This window comes from Diplotaxodon limnothrissa, linkage group LG19 (assembly GCF_057381915.1).
Source record: "Diplotaxodon limnothrissa isolate DT_005_m linkage group LG19, D_limnothrissa_male_GT1.1, whole genome shotgun sequence".
Classification (NCBI taxonomy): Eukaryota; Metazoa; Chordata; class Actinopteri; order Cichliformes; family Cichlidae; genus Diplotaxodon; species Diplotaxodon limnothrissa.
The window spans coordinates 31,291,713-31,309,019 of NC_140614.1; the positions used below are offsets into that span (position 1 = coordinate 31,291,713).

Genomic DNA, 17,307 nt, shown 5'->3' on the forward strand with positions numbered 1-17,307 from the left:
GTTTCAGCCCACTGTACGCGGTGTTCGTGCCTTAGAGAAGAAATAAAGTTCGGTGAAGCAGTTTCCTATGCCTCCTTCGATCTTTTTGCTAGCGGAGTTGACCTGTATAGTAAGCTGTTGCCGGCTACGAGTCAGTTACGGAACCTTCAAGTAACTGCCAGAGGTTTTCTTACTACGGTTCGGGCCCGCGGATCTGGCGCGGTAACACCTGTATCTGATTGAGGAATCACTCATCTTTGGAAAAGAGAGTTTATTACAGAGAAATGGCTCTTTCCAAAATAAAAGCTCTACTATACGCTTCTCCTGGGCTATATTCTCAGCAGCATATTGTAGCGGGTCAGGGCTGTTCGGGGTTCTGTTTGTACAGTTATGTTTTGTTTATGTTGCCATAGTGACGGGTGACGCCCTCTCGCTGCGACGGTGTGTCCTTCCGGGGTCAGAGGGCGCCTTGTGTGTTGTTGTTGTTGCTGTGCGGTTGGCGCGCTGAGCAGTTAGCTAGCGGCAGTGTTCTTCTGCAGATGTCAATAAACGGCTGTGCTCCCTGGCTAGCTCACGGGAAGCAAGACCAAATGACACCTCCGTCTCCTCCTTGTCTGAGCTCGCCACATTGGTGTCAGAAGTGGGATGATGGTGGCACCCCATGTTCTGACCCGAGTGACCCCGGCCGGTGCGCCAAAAGAAGGCACCTGGACATTTGCAGGACTTTGTGTGGGGTAATGGGGTCGTCGGGGACGACTGACCCCTTAGGTGGGGGCTATGTAGCGGGTCAAGGCTGTTCGGGGTTCTGTTTGTACAGTTATGTTTTGTTTATGTTGCCATAGTGACAGGTGACGCCTTCTCGCTGAGACGGTGTGTCCTTCCGGGGTCAGAGGGCGCTCTGTGTGTTGTTGTTGCTGTGCGGTTGCCGCGCTGAGCAGTTAGCTAGCGGCAGTGTTCTTCTGCAGATGTCAATAAACGGCTGTGCTCCCTGGCTAGCTCACGGGAAGCAAGACCAAACGATACCTCCGTCTCCTCCTTGTCTGAGCTCGCCACAATATTAAACATATCAGGTCCCCATAAGGAGAATCATGTGCTAACGGCTGTCTAAATGACTCGGGTAAAGTTTGTAGCATGCTTGTTGTTTTTGTCTGCTTCCACTTGTCTTTGCACTAGGATGATGTAGGTGTAAATGTGCAGTCATATTCGTTGTGTTCCCACTAGTGCTGTCAGCGTTAATCTCGTTGAAATGACGTTAACGCCACAACACGGCAAATGTCAATGTCAATACATTTTTCAAAAAATACCTCTCTGTGAAAAATGGGCTTAAAAACATAAACAACAACATAAACAACTGTGGGATACTGTTTGTCCGTGATTTCATTCCCCCCCTGCAATGGCTCTGCGCCCCACACTTTGGGAAGATCTGCATTAAAGCATCATAGTCAAGGGAACAGAGAAAAGAGGCACATAAACTCTGACTGTCTTGCACTGCCCTCTGCTGGGAACAAGTGAAAACACTTTTACTGACGGTTGGATCAACATCCTGAGTTTGGTGCCAAACGCATCATTAAATACAGAACAAGATCATCGAGTGAGGGCACACTGGCAACAACCACCTAGCATTACATTTTCTGCTTTCAATCGGTTGCACAGCACAGCTCTCTTCATGATGCTAATATGTATTCATATAGAGATAATAGCTTTATTTTATAGTATAAAAAATAAAATCATTACTGTTTAAGACAATATTAACATTTTATTGAGCAGAATGAAGTATAGGGTGAAGAAAAGCCAGAGTGTAATATCTCCATATAAAATGTTTAATTTGAAACAGGACAGAACAATTATATTAAAAATTAAAAATAACAGCTGCTGTTGTGAAGCAGAGGCTCCGCTGGTGGGCTTTGGAGGTGACGAGGATCTTTGACTTGTTCCTGACCAGGAGTGGGCATTCCACCCTTTTCCTGCTGAGGACCGCTCCGGGTTACACCTCAGACCGTCAAATATATGAATGTTATTAGATGGATTTTAATTGTGTTCTTATGTAACTGCCATAAATTTTTAACAATGGCTTTAAAAAGAGGTAAGGAGGATGGCACACACATCTTCTTGATAAAAGAGTGAATCAAATCCACCATTAAAATTACAACCAGTAGTTGATATCAGTCACATGCATATCTGGCAAGACACTTTGCTGTGTCGACACAACTCACTGCTGATTAATTCTTAATCACTGAATTCCAGTTCAAACTTTTATCAGTGACAAAAGTGAATCAAAAATAAAAGTAAAGTAATCTCTGGTGTAACCTTTAATTTGATGATACACAAGATCGTAATATGCTGACTTTCTATAAGAAATCAAGGAATGTGCTGAAAGTCTAGTCAATTCTATAGTGCTGCATAATCAATGATCAGTCATTTAAAATAATTATCATACATGATTAGATTTAAAGGCTATTTGTGTGCCTTGAAACTTCTTCTGTAAACTCAGTGCTCTGCGCTTTTTAAGATTTAACAGTCAGCTGCACTTGAAAGATTTTAAGTGTGACATACAGAAAATGGGATGAATCTTCATGGAAACAGGACGTTTATGGTGAGATAGTGCAAGAGTTCTAGTGACCTTGACAAAGTTCCCTGAGTTAAAATAAGGCACTACTGCTGAGCTGAATGATAAATTCCTTGTTAGTTAAATTTTAGTTAGAATTTTTTAAAGGAAGAAGTCAAAATATCTTTGCATAAACGAAATGTACTTTCTACAGATAAGATGTAGTAAGTCCAAAAGAAATGAAGCCCACGTTCAGCACTGGTTAGTACATTATGTTCATGTAAAAATGAATTGTTGGCATGTGCCATGAATTCAAACGTGCGCTAAGTTTTCTCTCCTCCCTGAGCAACATCTGCAGTTTGGTTGCTGTTTGGTTTGCTCTTGTGCACCTAACACTGCATCCACCAACTCTTCATGCACCACTGACAGTTACATTGTGAGTTTGAGTTTCTTCTTCATGTTTCTTTAATAAACTTTTTCTTAATTAGCATTTCTATCTGCACCTGTCTTGCTGCCATGGCTGGGTGGCCTAGTTTTGATAAAATCCTAGGCCATTTTCATGGTGCAAGGATCCTTCTTCTGTGCTGTATAATTATAATAAAATACAATGATCATACATAGTCCACTTTGGGTACAGCACAGTGCAGCGGTCCCTGTTCTGCAGGTACTCTGGTTTAGATCAGCAGAGTGTGAAGGGTTGTTTCTCTCTTTATGTCAGTTATGGACTGGAAACTTGTGAAGGGTGTACATTGATTGTATCAAATTCATTTAATAACAGTCTCTCTTTTTTGCCTTTGCCATGACTTCAGAGCAACTTTCCAAGTTTTTTAGCAAAATCAGATTTAGTTCACAGATGTTTTCTGTGCTGCCTACAAATTCCAATGAACCTAACCATCCATATTTATGTTTCCACATTTGTCCTTATTTATTTAGAAAAATAACAGAAATACACGATTAAAAGACACAAGAACAAGCATATCAAACAATTACCATAGCAAAAAAAGTAGATCCACATAAAAAACATATGGTATACGTGTTACAGTTTAATGTCAACTTGTCTATTGCATAGCATTTACTCTATATGCTTTAATTTCCAAAATAATGTTAATTATTATTATTATAATAGTTTTTTTCTTGATACTAACCAGGCTGGCTTTAGGTTTAGTGGAATTTCTTTTAATAACAAATAATTTTCACACAGACCTCTAAAGTAATTAGAATGTTAACTGCACTGTTGTAGACTCTGAATATGAAAAATAACCCAAAAACTGATAAAATATTTCTTGTTAAAAATGCTTTTTTAGCATCATATCAGGAGTGAAAAGAGTTTTTCTTATTTACATTTCACACATCCAGTGCAACTGCTTCAAGTCACAATTTCCATCATAGCGGGTCTTCCAGGGATTAAAGGCGGAGTGAATTGCAACCCCACAATGTTCTCCAAAAGCTCCGCCGTTGTTTGGTTCTCCATCCATCCAGTACCTAAGAAAATTGCATCATGTATTGTTAACTTCAAACCACACACTACCGGTCAAAAGTTTTAAAACACCCAATATTTTCAGTTATTTATTGCAATTCAAGTCATTCAAGTCCAATGAATAGCTTGGATTGGTACAAAGGTTCACATCAGGTGACCTGTCGGAGGTAAAAAAAAGAAAAAAAGGTTACCCAATGTACATTTTAGAATTATACAGAAAGGCCTTTATCAGGGAACCCAAAACAGAGGTTGATGAAGCCTTGGAAGCTGGTGCTACTAATTCCTACAGGTGTTCCAACTTTTCTGGATTACTTACAACCACCTCTGTCTGCATAAAAGCAGTGTTGGATCACATTGTGGTATCATTACCTCGTGAGCATCAGTTGAACAGTACTGTATTGGAGAAATTAGTGTGTTGCTCCAAAAATGGTGAGAAAAGGGCAATTAACAATGGAAGAGAAACAGATCATCATAACATTTAAAAATGTAGGTCTTTCCCAACGAGAAACTGCAAAGAAAGTCAAGGTGTCAGTGAGTACAGTTTGCTTCACCATCAAAAGGCAAGAAACTGAGGAAAACTCTGACAGGAAGAGGTCTGGCAGACTCAAAGCCACAACTGAATCAGAGGACATGTTTCTCAGAGTTAACAGCTTGTGTGATAGGCTTATTTATACTATGCTTTCATTTCAGAGTGCAATGACACATGAAACTGTATAATTTTCAATAAAAAAAATGGCTGCTACGGCAGTCATGTGGTGTTTGTGAAGGAAGGACCCAAAATGCAGGCAAAGGCTGTGATGCGAGTGATCGTTTATTTACAGTGATGGCAAAGTGACAAAAACAGGAAAAATGGAACGGGGGGCTCCAAAACCTAAACTGGGAAAACTAACCTCATACAAACCCAAACTGAAACACAAAACGTTAAACACTGGGATACCTGGAAGCATGAGGAGACAAAAGGCACGGGAACATGGGGCGAGACAGGCAGGGATGACAAGGAGAATGTTGAGCAGAGACATGCTGAGAAACAGCAACTAACGCAGACGGACCGACAACGAGCAAAGGCAACCTCACACTATAAGTACACACACAGAGGAACAACAAGGAATGGCAAACAGGAGGCACAGCTGATCCTAATTAACATGAGGAGACAAGAGACACAGACCCTAAAAGTAAAACTGGAACCCACAGGCTGGACTACAGACACAGACATAGGGACATGACACAGACTCAGGGAAATGAAACAGAGCACAGATGGAGCACACTGACAGATAACTAGGCACACAGCAAAGGAAGCACAGGAAGAAAACCTCTCAACTAGAATACATAAAAAACATCAAATCGTCAGATAATAACCACAACAAGAAGAATAACAACATGGTGCTGGGTCACCAACCCAGTACCATGACATGGTCTAAAGCTTTTGATTGATAATATATATAATATAATTAATTTATTTAACATAAAAGTATGAAGAAATGATTGGTGCTGTTCTCACCTTTGTTGCACCTCTGTGACATTATTAATCCATGTCCAGTTCCCCTCGTTCTCCATGTCAGTGAGTCCAATCCAGAATCCATTCTCCCACTTACTATTACTGGTTTTCATATTTTGGATTATGTGACTCACATATTTCTAAAGAAAAAAAAGAAAAAAAGAATCAGTTAACACCTAAAATAAAGTTTTCAAATGACCTAATTATAACAACCAATATAGAAATTAACTCATTTTCAGGGCACGACCTTGACTTGTACAGTGCCAGTTTGTGGCTACATTACATTCACCTGCTCTACTGTTTTTGAGCAGTTCGAGCCTGTGTGATTTGATCAGGTGGAAAAACTTTGTAATGACATAAAGACATCATCTTGTCCAAATGATGTTGTTCCAACACATTTCTTAAAAAAGATTCTCAAGGTGGTCAGTTTTAATAGCAGTCTTAACTCAGGTGTTGTGCAGCCTGTGATTAAAGAAACTAATCTCGATTCCTCTGTTCTTGCAAGCTTCAGGCCTCTTTCAAAGCTTCCCTTTCTGTCAATAATTTTAGAAAATAATGTATTTTTTCAGCTGCAATTTCTATACAGTCACCCTGTTCTCGGGAGGTTTCAGTGCCTAAATTGCCTAAATTTGCCTCTCCACATCAGACAGGCTCCTACCCTCAATCTTTTTAAATGCTATCTTAAAACACAGCTCTACTCATTGGCTTTTAATGCTGCATGAGAGTTATTTACTTATTTATTTGTTATTTGGCATTGATGTTAATTGATATTCATTATTTTATTGTGTAATTTGTATGTTTGTACAGCACTTTGGTCAACACCACTGTTGTAATTAAATGTGCTATATAAATAAATAAACTAAACTACATAACATTTTTTAATTTTTCCATCACCTGTACCTTATGTTTATTAACAGGAAGCAGATTATAGCATGTTGACATGACTGTTTGCTGTTTTTTGCTAATTGTTTACTTGATTTTTTAATAACATATATTTCTCTTTAAATTTATTTGTTGACTGCATGTAGTTTGAGTTTTGGATGTCTATTCTGTTAAAAGGTGACCCAGAAAGAACAGCTGGTTCTTGGGTAATAACATCTAAATGAAGATAAACATACTCGATATGAACTTTATAATCAGCTCTACGATTAGCAGAATTTAAATCCATGTTAATCACTCTCTGTGGTCTCTTAGGCATGTAGACTTTCTGTCTATCTCACCTATTTTTTACAGTCATCCTTGTTTGTTTTAAACCCACCTGCTCTTCCTGGTTATCGATCACAACCAGGTCAGAGCCACGACTAACACAGTCCTCTCTGCTCTCATGCCAGTTCTTTTTGACAGTAGAGGACTCGGTGTAGGAGAAGAAATAGCAGGACGAGTTGAAAAGAGCCCAACCAGGGAGGCATCCGCCACAAGATCCCTCTGAGAGAAACAAAGAGTTATCGTCTTTTCCAGTTAACACATTTCAGGAAAACATAAATAAGGATAAAAGTTTCTCACCTAAAGCTGATACATTGGACTTTAGGTTTGCCTTCTCCACTTGCAGTGCTTGCATCTGTTTCTGATAACCATCATTGACGGTCTTCAGCTGCTCAATTTTCACCTTTACTTCTTTGTGGTTGTTGATCGCGCTCTCTAACGCCTTCTTGGCCTCCTCTTCAGCTTCGATCACATCGCTGTGGTTGCTTCGGAGATAGTCGAGCTCATTGAAGAGCTGTGTTACAGCTGGGTTGGAAATGTGCAAGGAGCCCTCTTTGACTTTGGCACCTGAAAATGTTTGTGTCAAAATATCAATAGTTGAATCACATTTCAAAGTACTGGAAAATAATCTTGACACAGTTTTGTTTAGAAGGAACTAAAATAGTTTTTTAATCAACAAACTAGAACATTTTCTATTTAAAAGATGTGTTACTGCTTGTGTTAACATGATTACTCTAAAATCTTATAGTGAAAGTGTGTTATCAGCAGTTTATCAGTAAGTTTCCAAATTAAAAAAAGTGGGAAACGAAACTTAATGTGAATTTTCACACTCACAGTTAACTCCAATAACAACAGCCGTTATCAACAGCACAGCGTTCAGCAATCCAAGGAACGGTATAATCGGTGGGTACTTTGTTGATCCACCTTTAGTAAATAAACATAAAAATATTGTAATGTTTCAATGTTTGGCAGAAAACACAATTGACTTACATTTTCCTTCTTAGCTTCTTCTGCTTTGTAGGCATGCTTGAACAAGTGAACTGTATTTCCTCACAGCTGCAATGAGTTTGCGGTCAAGCCACAAACCAGCTACATTAGAAAACACATCTTATTTACTGTAGCTATATTTAGGTTTATCTGACCTCATACAAATACAACTTCATATGCAAGCATCCTACAAAAGCACACAGGTTTAGCAAATATTTAAGAATGATTTCAACTAATGTTCTTCCACTAAAATAGGCAACACTGACTTCAGGAAACTACCTGGAAAAAAAAGATGAAATGGAAAGAAAAGAGGAGAAAAAGTGATGGCTAAACGAGTCATTGTGGAAGAAACTCGTACCTTGCCTAAATATATCATTGGACGGTGTGTCATTGTTCTCGTTTGGCCTTCTCTGTGGATTATCCATGACTGCAGTGTTGGTTGTAATGCCTACTGATCTGTCTGACTTCTCTTTTATAGCCTCAAAAAACTGACTTTGAATACGTAATGCTTGCTGTGGGTGTATCAGTTCTGCCTTGAATTCTGGGCCATTGACATCTGTTCGTGTTTCTGTGAAAACCAGTAATTTGATTTAGGATGGAGGTCGGCAGCCACATGTGGCTCTTTCGTCCTCAGCTGTGGCTCCCTCAAGTTTTGGGCGGAAAAAATAAAAGTAAGAAAAATTTGCATGTTACAGGGATAGCCTGCTTTAAGAAAACAGTCTGATGGTAATGTATTCCGTGCCACAGGTTGAATGTTGTGGGGAAAACAGAGACGGCCTCTCTGTGCACAAGTGAGTGCGAGTTACATCTGCAGCACGAAGTTTAAAGAGTGAGAAAAGTATGTTTATAGTTGGAGCTACTGCAGCCAAAAGAGTCTAACCGGCCCAGTTGTGAGCGAAATGTTAGCAATAATCTGCAAACTGTGTTTAGCGCATCCAGGAATAAAGTTCTGCTGGTGCAACCCTCCGATGCCTCTCTCCATCTATCCACTTTGCAATAAGTTGACCCAGACCAGACAGCTAGTTACCACCTACGAGCCAAACTCAGAGCACATTTCCCAGAGTTCTCTGCACTAAATCTGCCATTACGATATGACCCACAAGCAAAGATTTGCACATACTTGTTTCATACTAGGACTTTTGTGGATCGGTGCGAAGCTGGCAGCCTTAAATGTGCATCGAAACATCACGTGGGCATGCAACGCAAGCTGTGTGTATCCGGTGATTCGTCCACATGTATTTAAGGTTTTGTGAGCTGGATTGTTACAGAATATTCTGGTGTTTTTCAATAACTATCTATGTATATTTTCCACCATCAGCTTTTGTATTTTTTTTACGCCCAGGGCTGGACGGTTGATTGCTGCCTGCGGCTTGATGAAAAACAGAAGATGACAGCACATTAAAATGAACTGAAGTGATAATTACAGACAAATAGTTATCACGATTATTCTTTTTACTTTAAAACTATTCGGCCACTGCTGCGTTTTATTTATTTGAAAGTGGACTATTTTCTATTTGATGAATTTTCCAATTTCCAATTTTTTTCCCTCCTCTTCATAGCATCTATAAAACAGTTCTTGAAAGTAAAAAGCTCTTCATCTTATTAAGAAATCTTATTATTCTTGTATTAGGTATAAACGGACTATTCACCCCCCCCGGCTGCACTACAGACACATAAGCACGAGTGCGCATGTGGCTGTTTTTGTCCCAGAATACGGTCGGAGGGGCTAAAATGTCCCTGTTGATGTTGAAGGTTGGTGAACCCTGGTCTAGGGACTTGCTTGAAATGACATTTTCTCATAAATCAGTTATCCTGATGCTTCTAAAAGTTTAAACCAGTGCCAGTTTTTTGTCATGACTATTGTACAGATGTAGTTAACCACATACTGTATATGTCTGTGAAGGTTCTCAGTCATCCAGGTCATCGTAGTCAAAGGAGCTTGCAAAGAAAAGCGTCTGGACTTCTTTAAGTTGCTTGAAGACGTTTCACCTCTCATCCGAGAAGCTTCTTCAGTTCTAAGGTCAAATGGTGGAGTTTCCCACCTTGGCTCAGGCGATTAGAGGATCATCAGGGGTCCTTTTGTCCCTCTGTGGGGGGTCACTCCCACTAGGTTTCTATCTGGGACTCTCCACCATTTGACCTTAGAACTGAAGAAGCTTCTCGGATGAGAGGTGAAACGTCTTCAAGCAACTTAAAGAAGTCCAGACGCTTTTCTTTGCAAGCTCCTTTGACCACATACTGTATAGATTGTAGATTACTGTAGACATACTGTATACTGTAGACTGTAGATTTCACTATATTTTTCAAATCGCACTGTTTTAGTAGAATAATAAAAATACAAGCTATTACACAAATTCAAATTTTCATTCCTTCTGCAAATGTGCTCTTATGTTTTTTTTGTTTTATTTTGTTTTTCTAGATCTGACTTCTGAAAACTTGTCTAAGAAACTACTAACAGATACTATGATGCAATTTTTTCGAAGAAACACATATCCTCTTTTTTTTGAAGAAGTAAATTGACAGCACATCTTACAATAAATTACTCTACCTTAGCTATAAAGCAGGAAACAGACAGTGCAGCTTTATATGATAACAACAAAATCCACTTATACATGCAATTAATTAACATCTAATTTATAAATTAACTATTAATCCACAATTATCACCCCTATAATCCCAGTTACATTATGACATGTTGTTTAGTACTTTGTTTTTATGAGTTGCAAAATTTTTTTTTTGCTAATTATGCATTTAATAAAACATCCATACATCGTTTTTACCTGTTTAACTGATAAAACTACAGTTCTGCAGTAATTGGCTGTAACTGTTGATTAATGTAATTGTCGAAAGCTATAACCAGAGGTAGAATGTAACAGACAATACGTAAAAAGTATTCATATAAGAGAAGAGCTTGAGAAAATGTGGAGAGTGAAGGTAACAGTGGTCTCAGTAGTAATTGGAGCACACGGTGTAGTGACTCCCAAGCTAGGCGAGTGGCTCCAGCAGATCCCAGGAATGACATCCGAGATCTCTGTCCAGAAGAGCGCAGAAGACCTGCTGATCAGGCACATTGATTGGTGCCTGATCAGCAGTACCTGTGAGCATAGACCCTGCTACAGTGGTCAGTTGAGGACTTCACATAGCACGCCATGGCTGACTGATCTGGGTTGGGACAATGTCATAGGGCAACTTCAAGGTGGTGTCCCAAAAAAACAAGTTGTAGCATTATTTGGAGTGAGCATTTGAAGTCATATATTGACTCCTGTGAAACTTTAGTTTCATATATGAAATATTTTTAGGATTCATTTTTTGAACACTGCCTCTATCCACCAATTTTAACCCCGAGGCAACAATGGGTGGCCAGAGACAATGTTTGAAAGTGAATGCAATGACTAAAACAGTGTCTGAGAATATTTAGTGAATCGTATATTTCACATTCAAAAAATAATTTCTGAGTGTGTTAGGGCAGCATAATTGTGACAAAGGTGAGGGATGTATGAAATATTCTCTTCACCAAAATAGATGTTAATAATTTAATAGTTCAAACTCATAGCTCCTGTAGTCTTCAGTAATGAGTTAATGTTATTTTATAGTTTCTTACTAGAAAATTTAAGTTCTTTAAATTTGTTACTTATAAGCCTGATGATAGTTTTAAAGTAAGATTTATGATAATTATCATATTTTAGCGTGTAAAAAGTGTAAATCAACGCTTTCCATTTATTTGATGAATGGTATTCTGCTGGTAGTCGTTGGAGTTCTTGGGATAACTGTGTCCATGACAGTCTACGTGACAAAAATACAACTTCAGTTTCCCTTTTCTGTAGAATTTCACAATGTCCGACCACCAAGAAAATGAACGCTGAGCAACTATATTAGGGGACAAGGGGATTTTACATGTTGGAAATTTATTTTGAGCCTTTCATGGAAACATGCTAATGTGGTGAGTTTTGATCAGAACTGCTGTTTGTTCCAAAGTTTAGTTTGATGTTGGATATTTTACATTAAAGACACAAACACACAGATGTGATGTGATCGAAGCTGAAGAGGAGGACAAGAAGTTACTAGAGCATGTGAACAAAAACCATGAACAATGAAAGGTGGATATTGAGCAGCTAAAGACCATCAGTGATGGAATATTACAATTCTTGCAGCATTCATTCACACAGTCAGCTTACTGATTGCATGATCACTGCAGCCTCCAGGCTTATGAATTTAAGGTCAGCATCTTGTATCAGACTACCTCTTGTGAAATGATCACTTTTTTATTACTCTTAATTGTTTTACTGTGTTTATTTTTGCATAGAAAACTTTTTGTCTGTAATTGTTGAGTTTGCATCTTAGTATCATGTTTACCTGAGTTATCAGACTGCTTCAGATTGAGTAGATCTCAAATCGGTTGGCAGAATAGGTTTTAAACCACAAAATACGGACATATTTAATTAAATATGTCCAAGGTAGTTCCCTCTGCAGATGTGCTCTCTCTTTATTTAGATTGTTTCTGACATTTACATTTGTCTTAGAAACTGTTTTTCAAAAGTTATGATTTTTAGAGGAACATATTCTAACTCTTTTAAAGAAGTAAACTGATAATATCATGCGCTGTACACGTGATGGACAGCAGCTACTCTGTCAGGCCTAAAATGAATAACAGGAAGCAGCCACAAAATTCACTTATTATCCCTTCAGATGCTCACCAACATGCTTGATCTCGTTTCTAAATTATCCAGTAACCCAGTTAAGTTGAAGTCTTATATAATTTAAATAAATATTCCAGAAATATGTTATTAGCCTTCCAAGAATATTTTCTACAGTTAAAAATACTGACTAAAGTATAAATAATGACTTTGACTCTCTATTTATCATCTTTCCTTTTGTACACAGGCTGCTAAAAGAAACAGGTTATTAAAGCTGCAGTTTTAATTGTTACCAGGCACAAGTGTTTCTTAATGTGTTCATCAGCAGATGAGGTGTAAACAGACATACTGGTATAATATTGTGTTAATAATGTAAAACACTGTAAGTCTGTATGCAATGTAAATTAACAATTTACTGTAGCATTGCTGTAGATAAATACAGCGTGCACACATGGGCAAAACTTGTTTTAAACAGCAGTTTATATAAATGTGCTGAATAATGCTTTTTCATGTTAGCTGGAAGATTTACTAATATGCTAAAAAAAATTCTTAAATGCTTACAGAGAATTTCTTCTGATAGCAACTTGTGTTCATGTAAGATTGTGATGCATTATTGCAGATATTTTAGCTCAGTGGTTTTGTTGCTATTTCGCATTTAATTTGGGTAACACACAGAACAACGTTCCAGGTCTTGTAGAAGTTTGCTTTGCGATACAACGCTGCACAGTCCCCAATATCCTAATCAAACAAATAAAATAAAAGTTATTAGGGTCATTCTATCTCCAATCAGCAACGTTTTTGAACATTCTCTTGTTGACCATCTCTGATTTGCATAAAATTATTATGGTCCAAAGTCTGAATATATATAATGATTGTTGCAGATTTCAGTTTTATATAAGAAATAGTTTTGAACATTGCCTCTTTCCACCCTGTTTTACTTGAGTGGACAGAGGCAAAGTCTGAACGTGAATGGAATGACTGATAACCGGATGAGGCAATTATTTTTAACATGAATATCTGAAAAACCAAGATCGATAAAGGCCTGGAATGATCACTACCTGGTCTTAGCATGAAAATGAATCTTTTCTGTAATTTGGGACATTTATATGAAAAACTGTCTGAGTTTTGGCTAATTAAAATATTTGTAAAAATTCAAGCTGTCCTGTAAAGTCTTATATTAAAAGTGATGATTTCACATAAGGTAAGATGCTGACCTTAAACCCATAATCCTAACACCTAACCAACCATAAGCGTAATGCCACGAATGCTGGAGGCTGCAGTGATCATGCAACTAGTATGCTGACTTTGTCAGTGAATGCTGCAAAAATTTTAATATTCCATCATTGATGGTCAATATCCACTTTTCATTGTTTATGGTTTTTGTTCACATGCAGTGGTTCTCAAACTGTGGTATGCATACCACTGGTGGTACTTGGGCTCCCTGTAGTGGTATGCGGGAAATCTCCCCCCCAAAATTTAAGATTAAATAATATACCATTGCGGAGGTATGCAAAGGTGCCAAAACGCTGATGGAAAAAACACAGCTTTTTCCCACCGTACCAAAATCTCAGGCACCATCGATGAGTTGGTGGTCCTCGGGAGTATCGGTGGGGATGAAGAAGATGCCGTCAGTGAGTCGTGAACTATTGCCTGGATGCCAAAGCTTCTGGTAGCCAGGTGAATGCGATCTGCTTCTTCTGCGAGTTAGCGGTAATCCTTCGCGGCCAGCAGCAACTGTCAGAGGAAGAGGTGAGTGAAGACAAATCCGCTGTCATCCGATCCTAGCAATCACAGCATGCTCTCCATGAGCTCGAGAGCGATACCATCACCCAGGCCTGAGAAAGAGGAGTTTCTCGGCCCACTCTGCATTGGAGAGGGAGTAGCGCCACAGCAGCAGTGCCTTGAGAACGGTGTATTTCCCTTGGGAGGGGGGATTTGGGAGGAGGGTCATCACACAGCGGGTGGACAGCGGATCCAGCGAGGCCACCACATGATGGTATTTCGACACGACGACACGTCGGCTGAAACACCACGAAGAACAAACTGGGCTTTGACATGCACAAACCACGAAGGAGGGTCGTGAAGCCAAAAATCCAGCAGCTTAATCGCCGCAGCAAAAATTAAAACGTACAGCTCTGTTAGCACTTCTGACATAAATGAAGAGAGAAAACTCAACAGCAGTGGTGTTTGTAGGGCTACTGAATTTGGGCTAGCTAGTATATAATAATGTGCTACACGGTGGCTAGCTACACAGCTATGGTTAGCACCCCTTTTTGGGGGGCTTGTTCAGATGAAATAGAACAAGATAGAAGCATCAAAGCATGTTGAAAACACAACAGCCCTGATAAACGCAGAGTAGTTTGTTCATATGTCATCACATAAGACCGGATGTTTTATTGCAGTACAGTTGTTATTATTATCACTTGTTCCATCCTGTTTATGACAGTTAAAATAAATAACATTCATATAATAAATAAAATTGTCTCGTGTAAACTGTATGTGGTGCTAAATAGGCCTATACTACTGTACTTTAATGCCGGTCACAAGGGTGGTGCTTCAAGAGCCATATATTCTATGAGGTGGTACTCATTGTGAAAAGTTTGAGAATCACATGCTCTAGTACCTTCTTGGCCTCCTCTTCATTTTCGATCACATCACATCTGTGTGTGTGTCTTTAATGTAAAATATCTAATATCAAACTAAACTTTGGAACAAACACCAATGCTGATCAAAAATCACCACATTTGTATGTTTCCATGAATACCCTCAAAATACATTTCCAACATGTAAAATCCCCTTGTCCCCTAATATAGTTGCTCAGCGTTCATTTTTTTGGTGATCGGACTGTGAAATTCTACAGAAAAGGGAAACTGAAGTTGTATTTTTGTCACGTAGACTGTCATAGTAACAGTTAATCCCAAGAACTCCAACGACTACCAGCAGAATACCATTCATAAAGTGTTGATTTACACTTTTTACATGCCAATATATGATAATTATCTTAAATCTTACTTTAAAACTATCATCATCAAGGCTTATAAGTAATAAAATGATTTAGAACACACCATTTTATAACCTCAAAATATTTTGCAGTTGTTGGAGATGACAGGAAAAACACTTTCAGTTTGAGTCCTTGTTCAGTCCTCTGTGGGATTTCCATTATAATATTGTTAGTTCTGCTAGAGCCACTCGCCGAGCTGGGGAACCACTGCATCTAGTGCTCCGATTACCACTGGGACCACTGTTACCTTCACCCTCCACATCCACTCAAGCTCTTCTCTGAGCCCTTGGTACTCCTCAAGCTTCTTGTGTTCCTTCTTCCTGATGTTGCTGTCTTTTGGTATCACTACGTGTATCACTATGGCCATGCTTGTGATACTACTCTGTCTGGTTGTTAGCTATCGCCATTCGGTCCATCTGTATCTGGAAGTCCCACAGGATCTTAGCTTTGTCATTCTCGACCACCATAGGGGGCGTCTAAAATTTTGACCTTGGGACTTCCAGGACGTACTGGGCACAGATGTTTCAGATTACTACGCCGGCCACCTTGATATGGCTTTCCATGTATGCCCTTCCTGCTAGCACCCTGCTGTTTGTGTGCTGGATTGTCTCAGGGGCATCTTTACTGGGGCTACTGCGGTCAGTTGGGTCTTCACCTAGCACGCCATGGCTGACTGATCTGGATAGGGACAGTGTCATAGGGCAACTCCAAGGTGGTGTCCCAAAAAAACAACTTGCAGCAGTATTGGGAGTGAGCTCTTTTGTACCATCTCCAAATTAAAGACCGAGTTAAATGACATGTGAGAGACAGCTTGAGAAGTTTCAGTCCACACATTAGTTTTTTCATAGCTGAATGAAATTATTTCAAGTGGATGTTTGTGTCGAGCATGATCATCCCCATAAAGAATTTAAATTGTCTAGTAAGAAACTGTAAAGTAACATTGACTCATCACTGAAGACTACAGGAGCTATGAATAGAAAAATATTATTTTAATTTCAAAGGTTTACAGTTGTATACAAGATGTTTCCTGTTGGGTCTGTGTTTCCACAAGCCCCGCTGGTTTAGAAACTTATTCTCGTTAACAACAAAAACAAGACGAACATCTTTTACTTGCTAAGCAAGGGAGACCCAGCCGGTGTCTCAGAAAGCACTCTGAATCCTACCGTAGACTGACCCCAACGACGGCCTCCGCTTGCTGCCTTTTATTGGGAAAACAGTTCACACAATACACATCACAGCAAAAGCACCTCCCACCGTGAACCCCCAAATGGTTCTAAGACAAGGCACTATGTGTGTGTATGTATAAACATCGGTATGCATGTGCAAGAACGTGTGTGTGTGTGTCATGTGAGAATATGTGTTTCTGTGTGCGTGACTTCCAACTGTTTCTAACAACATCCTTAGTCATAAAATGGTAATCTCCCCCACACCCAATATATGGTTCAATTCCTGTATTGGTTCACCATGCACAACACAGTGAAGCCACAAAAGGGCAGGAAGCTTACCACACAAGAAACAGAATCTTCACAAGGGATGTGTCTACAATAATCCTCCCCCAGCACAGAGTAGCTGGAGAGGTGGTCAGAGACAAAGGAATGTCTTGATCCTATAGACTGAACTAACACCTTACAGATTTAAGAAACACAATGACAACATTCAATAATTAGACTTAACATTTCCAACCAGCTCATTTAAGATTCTGAAAATCTGAACTGCAGTACGATCACATTAGCCACATCAAACTCCTCTTTTGTTGTGCTTTTTATCCTGTGACTCATTTGTTCAGTCGTAACCATCTTCTGGCTTTTTTATCTCAACCAAAGAGATGTAAATGCCACAAAAGTGCACATAACTTTTGTAAGCTGAAGCAGAATTTCATAATGATTTGTGCACATTATTGATTGGTACATGTGGGTGGTCTCCTCATTACCACCATTCATTTGCCCATTCATGTCTCACTGTGTCTTGTGCTAAACTTGTCGTGGA

The 17,307-nt window shown here is 39.2% G+C and overlaps 1 protein-coding gene across 1 annotated transcript; it reads right to left on the reverse strand.

The window, feature by feature from the left end:
• Positions 1–3,861: 3,861 nt before the first annotated feature.
• Positions 3,862–8,111, reverse strand: LOC146612554 (hepatic lectin-like). Its single transcript, XM_085343335.1, has 6 exons — positions 8,045–8,111; positions 7,534–7,623; positions 7,000–7,266; positions 6,755–6,921; positions 5,500–5,636; positions 3,862–4,006 (listed from the first exon to the last, which is right to left on the reverse strand). Exons 1-6 carry the CDS (start codon positions 8,109–8,111, stop codon positions 3,862–3,864), a joined length of 873 nt encoding a protein of 290 aa, XP_085199461.1.
• Between the last annotated feature and the right edge of the window lie 9,196 nt (positions 8,112–17,307).